This window comes from Electrophorus electricus, chromosome 9, assembly GCF_013358815.1.
Source record: "Electrophorus electricus isolate fEleEle1 chromosome 9, fEleEle1.pri, whole genome shotgun sequence".
NCBI lineage: Eukaryota > Metazoa > Chordata > Actinopteri > Gymnotiformes > Gymnotidae > Electrophorus > Electrophorus electricus.
In genome coordinates this window covers 22,729,517-22,749,192 of record NC_049543.1, presented here as the reverse complement: position 1 = coordinate 22,749,192, position 19,676 = coordinate 22,729,517, and the positions used below count along the sequence as shown (strand labels likewise).

General features: G+C 45.2%; 1 protein-coding gene across 6 annotated transcripts in view; it reads right to left on the bottom strand.

The window, feature by feature from the left end:
- The window catches only part of lrba (LPS responsive beige-like anchor protein), a 191,063-nt gene that overhangs the window by 20,152 nt on the left and 151,235 nt on the right, over window positions 1-19,676 (bottom strand). For all 6 annotated transcript variants that reach the window (XM_035530261.1, XM_035530262.1, XM_035530265.1 and 3 more), the window contains exons 47-50: window positions 7,333-7,500; window positions 4,139-4,228; window positions 2,754-2,931; window positions 1,779-1,844 (exon numbers count right to left, since the gene is read on the bottom strand). In XM_035530261.1, coding sequence (XP_035386154.1) covers window positions 1,779-1,844; window positions 2,754-2,931; window positions 4,139-4,228; window positions 7,333-7,500 — 502 coding nt within the window. The remainder of the gene's footprint in view (window positions 1-1,778; window positions 1,845-2,753; window positions 2,932-4,138; window positions 4,229-7,332; window positions 7,501-19,676) is intronic.

Sequence of the window (19,676 nt, the reverse complement as noted above, 5' to 3'; positions counted from 1 at the left end):
ACACCATCCTGCACTACTCACACTCACATCAAACACCATCCTGCACTACTGATTATACACTCACAACAAACACTGTCCTGCACTACTCACTATATACTCATGACACACACCGTCCTGCACTACTCACTCACATCAAACACTGTCCTGCACTACTGATTATACACTCACGACACACACCGCCCTGTGCTACTCACTATACATACCAGACACAATGTCCTGCACTACTCACTATACACTCACGACACACACCGTCCTGCACTACTCACATTCACAACAAACACTGTCCTGCACTACTCACTATACACTCACGACACACACCGTCCTGCACTACTCACACTCACATCAAACACCGTCCTGCACTACTCACTATACACACCGCCCTGTGCTACTCACTATACATACAAGACACAACGTCCTGCACTACTCACTATACACTCACGACACACACCGTCCTGCACTACTCACACTCACAACAAACACTGTCCTGCACTACTCACACTCACAACAAACACTGTCCTGCACTACTCACTATACACTCACAACACACACCGCCCTGCACTACTCACACTCACATCAAACACCATCCTGCACTACTGATTATACACTCACAACAAACACCGTCCTGCACTATTCACATCAAACACCGTCCTGCACTACTCACTATACACTCACGACACACACCGTCCTGCACTACTCACTATACACTCATGACACACACCGCCCTGTGCTACTCACTATACACTCGAGACACAACGTCCTGCACTACTCACTATACACTCACGACACACACCGTCTTGCACTACTCACACTCACGACACACACCGTCCTGCACTACTCACACTCACATCAAACACCGTCCTGCACTACTGATTATACATTCACGACACACACCGTCCTGCACTACTCACACTCACACCGTCCTGCACTACTCACTCACAACAAACACTGTCCTGCACTACTCCCTATACACTCATGACACACACCGTCCTGCACTACTCACACTCACAACAAACACTGTCCTGCACTACTCACTATACACTCACGACACACACTGCCCTGCACTACTCACACTCACATCAAACACCGTCTTGCACTACTGATTATACACTCACAACAAACACCGTCCTGCACTACTCACATCAAACACCGTCCTGCACTACTCACTATATACTCACAACACACACCGTCCTGCACTACTCACACTCACATCGAACACTGTCCTGCACTACTCACTATACACTCACGACACACACCGCCCTGTGCTACTCACTATACACACAAGACACAACGTCCTGCACTACTCACTATACACACTTACGACACACACTGTCCTGCACTACTTACTATACACAGTCACGACACACACCATCCTGCGCCACTCACTATACACACTCACAACAAACACTGTCCTGCACTACTCACTATACACACTCCCTCCCCTAACTCAGCTCACACTGCAGTAGAGGCCATATTGTGCTGACATCCTCAATCACACGCCTTCAATCAGACATCATTACACTATTCATATTCATTTAGGTTGACAACCGGGGGGGGAGTGTGTACGTGCATACATGTGTGCATGTGTGTGTGTGTTGAGCGTGTATGTGTGAGAGAGATTTACAGGCAAAGCTACAGCTCATTGCTTTCCAATTTGCATGTAAATGTTGAGTGGAGGCTCAATGGGTGACAAACAGCTCTCATCTCATTGCCAGGCCCGCCCACACTCAACACCACAGCAAATCACATATCACCACGCGCATGACTGATAAGCCACGGACCTATCAGAGGATCAATCTCCACTGGTAACTGGTATTGCTGCTCCGGTGCCGATGAGCTCTGGTGACCTGACAGAGACAGAGACACGGGGTAGAAAAGGGGAGAGGTTATGAGAGAGAGAGAGAGAGAGAGAGAGAGAGGGAGAGGGAGAAAGAGAGAGAAAGAAATGCAACAACATAAACATGGTGAAAAATAACACCTAATAAATAATGCTGAGAACCAGGTTCTTATTTATGTACATAATTAAAGTAGCAAAGGTCATGTGGCATGACGTCCCACGAGTCTCATGTAGCCTTGTCCTGGCCAGACGCAGTATGCAGGGCAGGTACCGTCAGCCACTAACCACTTCCACATAGCACAAAGCAACAAATAACAAAACATCCAGAGATAAACATCTGTAAGCAGTACAGCACACTGCCTTTACCTTCATTTTTTGTTTTAGGATGACACTTAACAGGTAAAATAAATAAACAAACAGACCTCCAAAGTTGGCGTGATTAATAAAAGCGGACAGGAAGTGAAAGGCGTTTAGTGGAAATGTCACGTTTGATCGAACGCGTGCTGGACTAACCGGGGCAGCGGAGGAAACAGGATGCTGCCAACTTTCACCCTAAACGTAGCTCTGTGTGTGAACTTCCCCCAGAAGCCTCCCCGATGACGACGGTGTGACAGGAGTGTTAAGAGTGTTAAGGTATGTGCGTTGAGCCCACACTCCACCAGCTGGAGTGGAACGCAACACACACAATGCTGCAACTCATGACAGCATCCAGTCCATCAGTTGTTTTTTTTCTTGAAAACACACACAATCTCTGGCCAATGATTCTCCCATGAGTTACCCATGTGAGGCGTATGTTTTATCTCCCTGCATGCAGTACCACTGAAAACAATGCAGTCTGTTTAGTGAATTTCATCAGTATCTCCTTTGTCAGGACCACACGACCGAAACTCCCGTTACCCATGATTCCACTGCCGCTCACCTGTGAGACCGTGCCACTTGTTGACAGCGAAGAGACGGTTGGCGGTGACTGTGATGACGGCGGGGTTGGCGAGGCCAGGCTGGGTGTTGGCGGACACGTGCACCACGGGGGAGTTGGAGGGAAACTTCAGCACCATGACGACATCCTGCTGCATCTGGTCTGTGAACATCAACGGAGTCTGCAGGAGGACGAGCCGGAAAAGCACACATCATACACCAAGAGGGAGACAGAGACTTAGAGAGAGAGAGAGAGAGAGAGAGAGAGAGAGAGAGAGAGAGAGAGAGTGACAGAGGGAGAGAGTGGCAGAGAATGAGGGAGAGGGATTGAGAGTAAAAGCAAGCACATTCTACGGTTGCAGAAAGTTCCAGAAAAAGCTGAATGATATTTCAGCCCTAAAGGATGCTTTAACTAGACTTCCTTTATGACATCACAATCCTCCCCTGCATCTGAATTATCTTAAAGAAGTGAGTGTGACGCGCACACACACACACACACACACACACACACACACACACACACACACACACACAGACATACACACACACACACACACACAGACATACACACACACACACACACAGACATACACACACACACACACACACAGACATACACACAGCTGCTTGAGTTCACAGCGGCAAAGTCACCCAACCATCAAGTGGACTTCCTCAGTAGGCTGTGCTGTGTTCTGTGCGTTAGCCTGGGCTGGCCGGCGGGGCTAGCACATGCTACGCATGATGGAGTAGGTTCAGAGTGTCTACGCAGAACCCCACCCAACCAAACAGAAGCAGAAGGGGCTGACGTTAGTATGGCAGTGCACTGAACTGTACTGTCCAGTGCTTAAGTGTGTACTCTGTAGTGTCTCTGGTGGGCCTCTATTTCCCAGAATCCTTCACTGCCTGGTAGAGGAGTCAGCCGTATGTAATCCAGTGCCAGAAGACATGAGCCTAACTGTCCCCCACTGCGCGCACGCACGCACGCACGCAAATACACAAATAGACACACATGCACACGCACATATACAAAGTCAGAGATGTTGTCTATAGTTATATTAATTATGCAGCTACTAATTACACAGTCACTATTTTAATCAGTGTGTTGAGCTGACTGGGTTTGAGTTAGACTGGGAGGACGTGAGCCGGACTAAGATGGTTTGAGTTGAGCTGAGTTTAAGGGCAGGTTTGACCAGCCTGGCTGTAGAGCCCGGGTGAGCTGTCATCGCCATGGAGAGGGAGATGTAATTGGGGTTCTAGGCGATGACCTCCCTGTCTCTCTAAAGACTCACACTCCAGAGCCCCTAGCACACTGCAGCCCTCTCTTTACCCACAGTCCTCCCCTGCGCTTGTGTGTGTGTGTGTGTGTGTGTGTGTGTGTGAATAACTTACCACCTGCATGGCTGAGCTTCTGGGTGGGTGGGGTTCAATCAGCAGCTTGCAAGGAGTCTGTCCAAAACTCCTGATCTGAGACTCCACCGCCTGTAGGGGGCAGTATTAGTGGGGAAAAGACTGCTTCTTAGAGCACCATAAGAGCAAGAAACATGTTAAAAGACAAAACAAGAACTTGCGACTCAAAAGTACAAACACATATGGAACTGTGTGTGTGTGTGTGTGTGGTGTGTCCATTCCAAAAGAAGCAGTTGGCTCAGTATTCCATGGGAATCTCAGGTGGGATTACTGAAATGAATTTCCACCAGTAGAGAAACTCTGCTGATCCTGTTCGGAGACTGAACACAGACCATGAAGCGTTCTGCTCACCTTACAGTCTAACACCACAGAGAGAGAGAGAGAGAGAGAGAGAGAGAAAGAGAGGTCTTTTTGCTAAATGTCACTTTGGCTCCAGTAGTATCAGAACAGGAAGTGAGGGGATCACCCTCTCTCGGCCTCCCCTCCCAGTCTTTGTCCCTTCTTCTCTCTTTCTCTCTCCCTCCTTTTTCCCCCCTCATCCATCGCTTCCTTTGTTCAGCTCACGCTGCTGGTAAGAGCTTTCTGAGTAGTGTAAATCCTCCCTCTCCACAGGAAATCCGCCAGTGGTCTCATTAGGAGCACTGATACAACTCAGACGGCACTATGCATCTGCAATCATCACCCAGAAACAGGCGCTTCAAAAGTTATGCTGGACAAACACAGCATTTTAATGACATTATCATATGCTATTAGTGACTTTGGCAGTTTTCTTTAGGTCTTTTCCACCTGGGTATTCCTCTTTCTGAGTCAACATAAACCCAACTGTCAAAATCAAATCTAATGAAATGAAATGTAATGATAACTAATGAAATATGGATGTGTAATGTTTGCATACAAGCTTTGAGAAGTCAAGAATGCCAGGAGCAGAGGAGAGGAGAGGAGCAGAGACTCAAGGAGAGGAGACTCAAGGAGAGGAGAGGAGCGGAGAGGAGACTCAAGGAGATGAGAGGAGACTCAAGGAGAGGAGACTCAAGGAAACTCGAGGAGAGGAGACTCAAGGAGAGGAGACTCAAGGAAACTCGAGGAGAGGAGGGGAGAGGAGAGGAGACTCAAGGAGACGAGAGGAGACTCAAGGAGAGGTGAGGTGAGGTTATTACGTTGAGGTGGATGTGTTAATGTTTTCAATCTTTTCAGGAGCACTGGCCCATCACTGATGAGGTCCTTTTATATTCTACACATTTAAATGATGAAGATGATCCTTACACACACACACACACACACACACACACACACACACACACAGTACCCCGTCGGTCATGCTCCCAGAGTCACCTGATTTACTCAGGGCCCTTGACAAGCCAATCTAAGTGACCAGTGCAGAACAGAGGCTTTTCTTTAGCATAATGGGGGTTGGTCCAACGTATTGGCGAGGCTACAGGATTCACACACAGCACAGGAAAGGTCATGTTCCTACTGCATATTAATATATATGAAGCTAGTCTGTGTGTGTGTGTGTGTGTGTGTGTGAGAGAGATTGAGAGAGAGAGAGAGTACATCAAGCTGCCAGTTTAACAGAAACCCCCCCCCAAACTCTACATTCCAACATCATATATCACGAGTGTTGCCCACCTCGGTGAATGGAATGTGAGTTGGCGCGAGTTGAACATGTCGATTCAACAATGTCCAAATGTCCCAACATCCTGAACCTTTCACACACAAATATTTAAAGGTTAAAAATGGAATAAATAAATAAACTAGATGGATGATTGGTGATCTTGTAAACAAAAATAGCTTGTGGATCACCGTGCTACATGATGGTGAGTTTTCACTGTTTTCAACCCTGTTGAGCTCCTGCTGGTTCTTAGGAACAGCAACCTTTGCATGCTGCGAACATATCTGCTCCAGCATCTCACATGAATGAAGCCATTATGATGTATGGTGTGAGTGTAGTGTATATCGGAAAGACGGGGCATGGAGCAAATTTGATGTATGGAAAGAGTATGGGGTCGAGTATAGTGTATTTTGTGAGTATGGGGTCGAGTATAGTGTATTTTGTGAGTATGGATCTCTATTGGGCGCAGAAGTAGAATTCTGTGTGTGTTTTAATTTTAGGTTGCAGCACTGAGACAGGAAGTAATCAACGTCTGAGAAAGCACAGCTTTGTCTCTGGAGTGACCCTAATCTGCCATGAAACATTCCACACACCCATCTCACAGACACACCCAGACACACACATCCCATAGAAACACAGACATACAACTCAAATAAGACCCGATAATGCACAGCCCTCATTCAGTCAGTCAGTGGACACTAACAGAGAATCTACACACAAAACAGCCCATTCATATGGACATTATATATTTATTTGCACATAGAATCAGCCGCAACAATCTCCTGTGCAGAAGGCAGACAGCACAACTCGGTGAACTAGCCACCCGGGGCTGGGACATCACCTAGGGCCTGGCCCAGGAAGACCCAGCGCCACTGTGGCATGATCGCTAGAACTGGGTGGAAACGAAGACGTTATGGAAATCTGTGATGTGCGTTTTGAGTGTGTGTGTATACATGTCTCTCATGATGTGATGCGTGTATCAGAGTGTGTGTGGAAAGTTGGGGTCCCGTGTGTGTGTGTATACTAACCTCTCGGAGAATAGGGTTGTGTGTGTGTGTACACTCACCTCTTGCTGCAGGCGCGCGTGTGTTTGTGTGTGTGTGTGTGTGTGTGTGTGTGTGTGTGTGTGTGTGTGTGTGCGTGCGCGTATGTGTGTGCTCGCGTGTATGTGTGGGGTGTGTGCGTTTGTGTGCACGCGTGTATGTGTCGTGTGTGTGTGTGTGTGCGCGTATGTGTGTGTGTGCGCGCGCGTGTATGTGTTTGTGTGCATGCGTATATGTGTGTGTGCACATGCGTATGTGTGTGTGTGTGCGCGTGTATGTGGTGTGTGTGTGTGTGTGTGTGCGCGCATGTATGTGTGGGGTGTGTGCGCACGTGTATGTGTGGGGTGTGTGTGTGCGCGTATGTGTGTGTGCGTGTGTATGTGTTGGGTGTGTGCGCACGTGTATGTGTGGGGTGTGTGTGTGCGCGTATGTGTGTGTGCGTGTGTGCACGTGTATGTGTGGGGTGTGTGTGTGTGTGTGTGTGTGTGCGCGCGCGCACGTGTGTGCGCATGTTCACTCACCTCTCGGAGCATGGGGTCTGTTATGTTGCCCAGGTTGATGGCTCCTTCGTAGGTCAGGTAATAGAAGACGTTGAGGGCTCGTGCTGCTTCAGGTCCCTGCTGCTTGTAGCCGAAGATCAGATCAATCCACTGGTGCAGCTGGCAGGACACGAACTCACTCTCCAGAGCCTAGAGACACAAATACTACTGATAAACACTACAGCACTAACACACATTCAGAGCCTAGAGATACAAACACATCTGATAAACACTATAGCACTAACACACATTCACAGCCTAGAGACATAAACACTACTGATAAACACTACAGCACTAACACACATTCAGAGCCTAGAGGCACAAACACATCTGATAAACACTATAGCACTAACATACATTCACAGCCTAGAGGCAAACACTACAGCACTAACACATTCAGAGGCTAGAGACACAAACACATCTGATAAACACTATAGCACTAACACACATTCACAGCCTAGAGACAAACACTACTGATAAACACTACAGCACTAACACACATTCAGAGCCTAGAGGCACAAACACATCTGATAAACACTATAGCACTAACACACATTCACAGCCTAGAGACATAAACACTACTGATAAACACTACAGCACTAACACACATTCAGAGCCTAGAGACAAACACATCTGATAAACACTATAGCACTAACACACATTCACAGCCTAGAGACATAAATACTCCTGATAAACACTACAGCACTAACACACATTCAGAGCCTAGAGACACAAACACATCTGATAAACACTATAGCACTAACACACATTCACAGCCTAGAGACATAAACACTACTGATAAACACCACAGTGCTAACACATTCAGAGCCTAGAGACAAACACATCTGATAAACACTATAGCACTAACACACATTCACAGCCTAGAGACACAAACACATCTGATAAACACTATAGCACTAACACACATTCACAGCCTAGAGACATAAACACTACTGATAAACACCACAGTGCTAACACATTCAGAGCCTAGAGACAAACACATCTGATAAACACTATAGCACTAACACACATTCACAGCCTAGAGACACAAACACATCTGATAAACACTATAGCACTAACACACATTCACAGCCTAGAGACATAAACACTACTGATAAACACCACAGTGCTAACACATTCAGAGCCTAGAGACATGAGAACTGCTTAGGACTGTGTCTTCTGGGACACGCAAGAACAGCACTGTTAAACACCACAACACTAATAGAAGAACGGTATGGCTAAAAATCACAACACTAATAGAAGAACGGTATGGCTAAAAATCACAACACTAATAGAAGAACGGTATGGCTAAAAATCACAACACTAATAGAAGAACGGTATGGCTAAAAATCACAACACTAATAGAAGAACGGTATGGCTAAAAATCACAACACTAATAGAAGAACGGTATGGCTAAAAATCACAACACTAAGAGAAGAACGGTATGGCTAAAAATCACAACACTAATAGAAGAACGGTATGGCTAAAAATCACAACACTAATAGAAGAACGGTATGGCTAAAAATCACAACACTAATAGAAGAACGGTATGGCTAAAAATCACAACACTAAGAGAACAGTAAGCACTGAAACAGCAAAACAGTAAGAGAACTAACAGAACCACATGGTAATCGCCACAATGCTTACATAAGGACAGCACTGATAAACAATACCATACTAGTGGAATAACAGCACTGATCAACACTGCATCTCTAACACTCATAAGAATAATATCTTAGTGGTAGAAAAACAATGTGTTCAAAAAAAGGTTCATGTTAAAATATGCACTTTGTAGAATGACTAGTAAACATTATTCAGCTGAAATGAACTTTGCTGTTAAATTGAGCAACAACACAAAAAAAGTAGAGCACCCAGAGGGGAAAAAACAGCTTTGGTGTCTTTTTCGTCATGAGCCGTCATACCGCCAAACCTAACCTCCAGTACCAACACAACACACACCCACACAAACACAACACACACCCACACAAACACAATAAAACATCCACACAAACACAATACACACCCACACAAACATAATAAAACATCCACAAACACAATACACACCCACACAAACACAATAAAACATCCACAAACACAACACACAACCACAATAAAACATCCACACAAACACAATACACACCCACACAAACACAATACACACCCACACAAACACAATAAAACATCCACACAAACACAACACACACCCAAACAAACTCAATAAACACACAATAAAACATCCAATAAAACATCCAAACACAATAAAACATTCACACAAACACAATAAAACATCCACAAACACAACACACACCCACACAAACACAATAAAACATCCACACAAACAATAAAACATCCACAAACAATACACACCCACAATACACACCCACACAAACACAATAAAACATCCACACAAACACAATACACACACACCCACACAAACACAATACACACACAATAAAACATCCACACAAACACAACACACCCATACAAACACAACACACCCATACAAACACAATACACACCCACACAAACACAATAAAACATCCACAAACACAACACACAACCACACAAACACAATAAAACATCCACACAAACACAATAAAACATCCACACAAACACAACACACATCCACACAAACACAATACACACCCACACAAACACAATAAAACATCCACACAAACAATACACACCCACACAAACACAATACACACCCACACAAACACAATAAAACATCCACAAACACAATAAAAACACCCACACAAACACAATACACACACACCCACACAAACACAATACACACACACCCACACAAACACAATAAAACATCCACAAACACAATACACACCCACACAAACACAATACACACCCACACAAACACAATAAAACACCCACACAAACACAAACACAATACACACCCACACAAACACAATACACACACACACCCACACAAACACAATACACACACACCCACACAAACACAATACACACACAATAAAACATCCACACAAACACAATAAAACATCCACACAAACACAACACACCCATACAAACACAATACACACCCACACAAACACAATAAAACATCCACAAACACAATAAAACATCCACACACACAATAAAACATCCACACACACAATAAAACATCCACACACACAATAAAACATCCACACAAACACAACACACCCATACAAACACAACACACCCATACAAACACAATACACACCCACACAAACACAATAAAACATCCACAAACACAACACACAACCACACAAACACAATAAAACATCCACACAAACACAATAAAACATCCACACAAACACAACACACATCCACACAAACACAATACACACCCACACAAACACAATAAAACATCCACACAAACAATACACACCCACACAAACACAATACACACCCACACAAACACAATAAAACATCCACAAACACAATAAAAACACCCACACAAACACAATACACACACACCCACACAAACACAATACACACACACCCACACAAACACAATAAAACATCCACAAACACAATACACACCCACACAAACACAATACACACCCACACAAACACAATAAAACACCCACACAAACACAAACACAATACACACCCACACAAACACAATACACACACACACCCACACAAACACAATACACACACACCCACACAAACACAATACACACGCAATAAAACATCCACACAAACACAATAAAACATCCACACAAACACAACACACCCATACAAACACAATACACACCCACACAAACACAATAAAACATCCACAAACACAATAAAACATCCACAAACACAATAAAACATCCACACACACAATAAAACATCCACACAAACACAACACACAACCACACAAACACAATAAAACATCCACACAAACACAACACACATCCACACAAACAATACACACATCCACACAAACAATACACACATCCACACAAACAATACACACATCCACACAAACAATACACACCCACACAAACACAATACACACCCACACAAACACAATAAAACATCCACAAACACAATAAAACACCCACCCACACAAACACAATACACACACACCCACACAAACACAATACACACACACCCACACAAACACAATAAAACATCCACACAAACACAATACACACCCACACAAACACAATAAAACATCCACAAACACAATACACACCCACACAAACACAATACTCACCCACACAAACACAATAAAACATCCACAAACACAATAAAACACCCACACAAACACAATACACACCCACACAAACACAAACACAATACACACCCACACAAACATAATAAAACATCCACAAACACAATACACACACACCCACACAAACACAATACACTGAATTTAAGTCTGTTATTCACGGTCGCTCTCAGCATTAACAGTAACATAAAAAAGGAGGAAACACTTAATGCTGATATCCAAAGCGTGAGGGCTGCCCTGTCTTGCCTGACCCGTTGTTTTGCAGAGTGTGCTGTTTGCCGTGCTGGGGTTATTCCCTCGCCGTCCGCAAGCTGACATACAAGCTGTTTCTGTCGTCATTAGCAAGCACGGGAGGCCTGTTTATGACTGCTCATAAAAACACAACCATTGTCTTAATTTGCGCAAACCTCTGTGTGCACAAAAGCCCTAAATGCCTCCAAATGAGTTTGCGAGACACTCTGATCGTCATTGCTGCTGTGCGTCACATTAATACAGGGCCAAAACATTAAACTCGGCTCTTAAATGGCAATTTATATCAGTTAAATGTTTACCGTCTGGCCTGTGCATCACTCATTTAAATGTGACTTTCCTGACAGCTAATTTGGCTTCATTTGGGTGCCGGGCGTTCTTAATTAGGGCACCGCACCAGTGGAGTGATCACACTTGCACGCAAATGGCTGACATTTTGCAGTGTTCAACGGGAGCTACAGCGGCTCTCGTAACAGCTTTATGAAACGGAGCAGAACATCAATAAAAGCTAAATGTCAGGCGTGAGAGGAAGGCCCAGTCAGGGTGGGTTAATAGCACTCAGCCTATATGGTGTGGGGGCCTTTCATATGTATTCAAATGGTAACCTTAGCAAATAGTGGAGGGTCAAAGCGGTTGTTATAGCAACACTCACTGCAACATAATTCACAAAACTCATGAGTCTCTCTCACACACACACACACACACACACACACACACACACACACACACACACACACACACGCCTAATGCATAGCTGATGAAACTACAGACCGCCTACACCAGCACTCACTGATCAATGCTTCACTCTCTCCTCTTCTGTTAACAAGTTAAGAACATTACACAGGCTAGCAGACAAAAAACAATTTAGAAATTTGCTGACCAGCATATAAGACTCGGCAGAGCTCAATCATCTCTCCGTTTCTGTCTCTGGGCTTCACTGGGTCTTAATATCAGTCCAATGTCCAGCACTCATACCTCTCATCTGGGAATTCAAAGCTATTACAGCCTGGGAGGGTGCAGCTCTGTCTCTCTCAAATGCGTGTGCGCGCGCGTAGAAAGGCTTCTTCACCTCATTATGCCCATGAACTGACCTCTAGTTTTCTGCTGGAAGCCCATTTCCAAACTTTACACAGAACCTGATTGGTGTTTAATACAGGCGACCATCTTGTGTCAATCAGTGGGGGAAGATAAAGAGGGGAACAGGCGAGTGATTGGACAGCTGCTCTCCAGAGGGCTGCCTTTATGCTAATGATGGAACTGTGGGATCAGGACTGAGGGCGGAGCCCATGCTCTGGGATCTCTGACCTCATCAGTGATGCGGGGAGCGTTTGGTAGGGTCTCCAGAGGCCCAGGAAGAAGTGAGGTGCATGGATGTCACTCCAGAGGCTGTCAGTCTGTTTCATTAGTCAAAGCAGAGGGGGGGACATGTAGCTACAACACAGAACGCCTTTTTATATCATACAAGCACATACACAATAACCTCAGGGTCACCGCTTCATATTTATGAGCAAATATGTTTTTATGAATTTCCTGTAGAATGTGAAAACACAAATATTATTAGATAAGATTTAATACTGTTTATTAAGAGTAAGACGGAACTGACTGAATGTATTTATTTATTTATTAAATTTCATTTAGAGGATTTTCAATTTTAGAGTTCTTGTAAAAGCCCTTTGATTGTTTTAGGGGCATAAAAAGAGCGAGTTTAAATAAACAATTCTAGTAAATCTTCTTCGTATTTGCTGGTTGAGTTATATAATATGCATGCATTAATACAAAATTGCTTCCACTCATTAAGAGAATCTGGAATGGCTTATTGATGCACCAATTAACAGAGCCAGAATGTCTCATAACACTCCACTGGGAGCCATTGGCATTATGGAAATTAGGTGTGCAAGGTATGGGCGTGTGTGTGTGTGTGTGTGTGTGCGCGTGCGTGCGCGTGTGTGTGTGTGTGTGTGTGTGTGTGTGTGTTTGTCTGAGGTGTCATTGGGGTGGGATGTGTATTTCAGGGATATTATTAAAAATATATATTTTAACTGTATTTGCCAGTGCTATTAAAGAACAACAAAGCAAAATGAGAAGACTCTAAAGCCCAGTGTGGGTCAGGAGTGGTGTGAGTGGGTCAGTAGACGTTAGAGTGCTGGACTGGTGGGTCAATAGACATTAGAGTGCTGGATGGCTGGGTCAGTAGACGTTAGGGTGCTGGATGGCTGGGTCAGTAGACGTTAGGGTGCTGGATGGCTGGGTCAGTAGACGTTAGGGTGCTGGATGGCTGGGTCAGTAGACGTTAGGGTGCTGGATGGCTGGGTCAGTAGACGTTAGGGTGCTGGATGGTTGGGTCAGTAGACGTTAGGGTGCTGGATGGCTGGGTCAGTAGACGTTAGGGTGCTGGATGGCTGGGTCAGTAGACGTTAGGGTGCTGGATGGCTGGGTCAGTAGACGTTAGGGTGCTGGATGGCTGGGTCAGTAGACGTTAGGGTGCTGGATGGCTGGGTCAGTAGACGTTAGGGTGCTGGATGGCTGGGTCAGTAGACAGAGTGCTGGACGGGTGGGTCAGTAGATGTTAGAGTGCTGGGTTGTTCTGAACATTGATATATTACTGTAGCAGAAAGAAAGGCATTGATAGGCTTGGTCACAGGAAGGCCAAACCTGGGGTTTCCTATCGCATTCTCTTTCACTCACTCACTCGCTCGCTCACTCTCACTCCCTCATCAGTCTCTGACTTTCTTTTTCTCTCTACGTATTTCTCACTATCTCCCACTCTCTTTATGTCTCTCCATGACTCAGTCTCTATGTCTCCGAGGGGAATCTTTTCCAGCTCAGAGTGTTCGTCTGCAGGGACAGCCTGGATGCTACAGCAGTAACGTCTCCCAGAGCAATGCGGAACTCACCATCAATCCCAGCCTAACCTTAGCAACACTCGCACGCCAGCATCGAGACACAAAGCAGCTTTGAAGACACTAGTTTTATGAATGTCCCTCGCTGTCCAGACAAAGGAAAACACCCAGAGTCCCCTGGAGCTGCACTGCGAGAGTCTAATGATCCTTTCAAGCTCGTCCGCTTTAATGAGCTGGATGTGCGGGACTTCTTTGCAGCCGGCTGCTGCTTCACTCACGTCCTGCAACAGACCCTTAAAAGATTTTTATTAAGGACTTACAGCCAGTCCAGCTCACAGCATGTTAATATGACAATCGACAAATCAAATCAAGCGATTTGCGGATGGGCGGAGTCAGGTGGGAGAATGAACAGGGCAGGACTCCAAGAGGCAGCTGATCGGAGCAATACGGATTAAGGAGATCAAGATGAGAGTGATCACTTATGGACTGTACGGAAACATACTGTATTATACACAAACATACCTGCTCAAACATGCACACCCACCCACCCCTGGGCTCTCTTCAGGCTCCTTTCTCCCATATGCTCATGCCTGACTTCCACTTAAGGGTTTTTTTTGTTTTTTTTTAAATGTAATATAAATAAACACACAGTCTTGTCAATACTGAGAAGGTTTCTACCAAATACAAAATTTGCAAGGAGCATTTCTCATAATAAAGGGAAACTGTTAAAGTACAGTACAAAAATTATTTTCCAACTTACTTTGGAAAGCTTCAGTGTATAATAACCACCAATCCAACCACTGACCATTGACCAAATAACTACATCCATTACAGTGAGCCAAATTACATTACGCCATAAATCCCCACCCACACATCCACTCACCCACACACACCAGCATTCACTCACTGAAGAGCTGTGTGTGGGAGTCTCCTTCATTCGCTGATCAGCACTTAGTGTCTCTCTCTAGACTTAAGGAGATCAGAGTAGAAGTTAATTACCACAGTCATCTATTCTAATCACACGCACGTACGCACACACGCACACACGCACACACACACACACACACAGAGGATGAGAACCTCTGTAACCACTTCAGTGTGTGGTGATCGTCTGAGAGGCCTCATGTCTCTAGAGCAGCTATCCAAACAGCCTGGAGGCCTGGAGCTCAGTCGGATGCCTCCAGGACTCAATGGGATGGTTGTGTGTGTGTGTGTGTGTGTGTGTGTGTGTGTTTGGTAGAGTGGGTCAGTAAGACTGACCACAGGGGTCTGTCTCTCTCCCAGTTTCTCTACATGGGGGCCGTGCTAACAAAAGCTTTAGTTTAACACACGTTGTAGTGTAAAAATCCACCCCCCCCCCCCCCCCAAAAAAAAAAAAACAAGATCACAAGACATGTAACCAATTAGCTCTTAATGGAATTAAAGCCAGTTAGAAATAAAACCCTCCAAAAACCTCCAGTTTGGACAGTTCTAATAATTTTTATCCAAATTCACAGACGATTTAAGAAAAACAGCCACAGCACAGAGAATAGTAACTGTTATCTAGTATAGTAACTGGTATCTAGCATAGTAACTGGTATCTAGCATAATAACTGGTATCTAAATGAGCAGACTCGCATATGTAAGGTGACCCTGTTTAGGAGGGTAAAGCAATATCCCCCAGCATTAAATTAAGACACTCGAAGGTGTATGTGGAGGCTGGTGATTGGCTGGTGTCATGGATTTCGTCAACTTATCATCCTGGTGAAAGGAGGTTATGAAATGCAGACAGTGATATAGAGAAAGGGGTATGGGATGAGTGAGTGTGTGTGTGTGTGTGTGTGTGTGTGTGTGTGTGTGTGTGTGTGTGTGTGTGTGTGTGTGTGTGTGTGTGTGTGTGTGAGAGAGAGAGTGTGTGTGTGTGTGTGTGTGTGTGTGTGTGTGTGTGTGTGTGTGTGTGTGTGTGTGTGTGTGTATGTGTGAGAGAGAGAGAGTGAGTGTGTGAGACAGAGAGAGAGAGAGAGAGAGAGAGAGAGAGAGAGTGTGTGTGTGTGAGAGAGAGAGAGTGTGTGTGTGTGTGTGTGTGTGTGTGTGTGTGTGTGTGAGTGTGTGAGAGAGAGAATGTTTGCACCCATGCTGAAAATTAATTTCTCTCTTTATTCATGGCTTGCTTGAGTGAGTGCCTGTGAAGGAGAAAGTCAAGGCTAAGATGCATCATATACCTCTCTCTCTCTGTCTCTCTCTCTCTCTTCCTCTCTCTCTCGCTCGCTCTCTCTGCTACACACACATCTGTATCCACTTCTGTGATCATTTAAGAGATCTAATATAAAGATATATACCCTTCACTCTGTCCTAACTTTTCTAACAGGAATAGATAGATAGATAGATAGAGTGAGAAAGATATAAAATTCTCCTTCACTTTCTCTCGCTATATTATATATATATATAGCGGGAGAGAGAGGGAGAGGGAGATAAAGAAAGAGAGCCAGAGAGTGAGAGAGAGCGCGAGAGAGAGTGCGAGAGAGAGCGCGAGGACCTCAGAAACTGTCAGACTCTACTGTCCTCCCCATTACCTCACAGTGGAGTCAGAGCAGGAGGAGGGGGCTGTACAATGCACACATCCAGCCACACTCAGGATAGAGCAGCAAGATGATACTGAACAGACACACACAGACACACACACACACACACACACGTCTCAGACAGGTAGCCAAAAGCCCACTAACTCCATCAGTCCCTGCAGTCTGGCAGGATAACTGTCCTTGCTCTGGATACAGCACATCTCCTTAGCGACGCGGCGGTCTACACATTTATGCTCGGATTTCTAAAGCAGGACGAGACGGTCAGCTCCAGCAGGTCTGCTCCCTGCCCTGCTGTGTCTGCATGCATGGGGGCAGCCGTAGCTGTGGTTCTAAGCCGCACTACAGTGGACCGCAGGGCTACAGCATCAGCTGCAGTGATGACAGCTGTGCGTAAGGAGGCGTCCCAGGGGTTCGGCGGTACCGCGGGGCAAGCAGGCACCATGGCAGTGCCGCGGCACGACATAAGAGCAGAATGTCAACTCTGATGACCTCTGATCTCCATGAGGTCGGTGGTCTTTGGCTGTGGTAAAGTGATACAGGGTTTCATGTGCTCCATAGTTCACACAAGTCATGTTTGCATCCACTATGGTTATGCGAAGAGACTTTATATGGCGTAGACTACCGTGATTTGGGGTGAGATTGAAACGAGCAAAAAGGAGGAATTCAACATGCTCTTACAGCTCGGTGCGTTATCGTTTATTCGAAAAGCCCTTCAGCACGCTTTTTCACATTTTGACTTTAGCAATGTTCCGACTTTTCAGCCTCGTACTGGTGTAAATTCTTTTGTAATATTTGGGTGTTATTCGGGAAAATGGAAAAAGCCCAAATTCTGGTGAATGGAAAACCCACTACCCTCAACATGATTGAGATTCTGAAACTTGACTGAACAAATATCGAGTATAAAGCATTTGCAACCAAGCAACCTGTGTATCTGTTGGTCTTCTCACAAAATGAATCATATTTATAAACTCTAAACATCTTTTCCCAGTCTGTGAAATCTTCTAAGTTCAAGTGAAACTCCCAGACCGCACGGCTGATCTGGGACCAGATCCCTTCTCGCGGCCTCCGTCATGTCGTGAATATGCTTTCTTCACCATCCTTCCGTTTGGGTGTTAGTGCCATCATTTCTGCTTCTAATACGGCCTTCTCTGAGTCGCAGCGTGGGTATCACGTCTCTTAGCTCTCCTGCTCCATGTCTCGTGATCCGAGGGTTCCCACACAGACAGTCTGAGCGTGAGGGTTTTGCCCCGGGGCCGCCCATGCCTGCTCTGAGGGCAGACAGCTGCCGGCGGGGTCGGGGCAATGCGCGGGGGCACAGCTCCGCTTCGCTCAGTTTAATGTGACAGTCGTCTGTCAGCGGAGAGAGAGTGAGCGAGCTTCAGGGTTGATGACACCCCCGCCCAATTCACACTCGACCTACTACAGCTGCTGGTCGAGTGCCAGTCCAACTCACAGATACCGGGCTTTCATACTCAGCACAGAATCCACGTAGGCCAAACAGTTTATAAACTAAAATGATTTTATTAGGCACATTTACCCTATAGATGTACCCAACACTAGCTGCACTGTATGTATAAATGCACACTTCCATACAGTGAAGCACACAGTGAATTATAACGTAATAACTTAGTTCTAATGATAATTTTTAATCAAGTCCTTTTTGAAAGAGGCCGCTGTAAAAACAGCACAAATGTGCAGAGAATAAGTCCATCAGCGAGTTAACCTCTGAGTACAGGGCTGTGTTCGGACCTAATCTCTCTACCCTGTACTGTATACATGCATGTCAGCTTTATTAGACCTCAGAGAGGGATTTATTCCCGCAGAGTCCTAATCAACGCTTGGAGCACAAAGACAAAGGGCCAATAGCAGAGAGTCTGTGTGTCGATTTGGAAGGGAAGAATGTGTTTTAAAAAAATGGTCAAGCCTCACTGAGAAGACCGTTCTGTTGGAACCATTTTCAGCACACACACACACACCCACCCACACCGTCTGAGATCTGTGTGTATCCTTTCAAGGTATTCCACTATCAACAGACCTGCTATGAACACACCTATGAATGCAGCCTACTGGGCCGTAAGTGCACCGGTGTGTCTGACTCTGTATCTGTTGGCTTTCAGCTCTCTAGTACAGAGGTACTCACAAGTATGCATGCACACACACACACACACACACACACACACACACACACACACACACACACAGTTATACCACACTGAGCACCCATAAGGTTACTGGCTTTATTATCTCTGACTGATAATCTCTTAAATAACCCCTTATAGTAATTTCACTGTATATCTGTATATCTAACAGATTCTCAATTCTTTGTCCTAGCTACATGCTATCCTGTTTCTGATTTAACTCTGACAGTTTTGAAATGACGTTTATAACACAGAAAGCAGGTCTCTCTCCTCATCCATTAATAAAGCTCATCTTTGCCCCCTGAATCTCTCG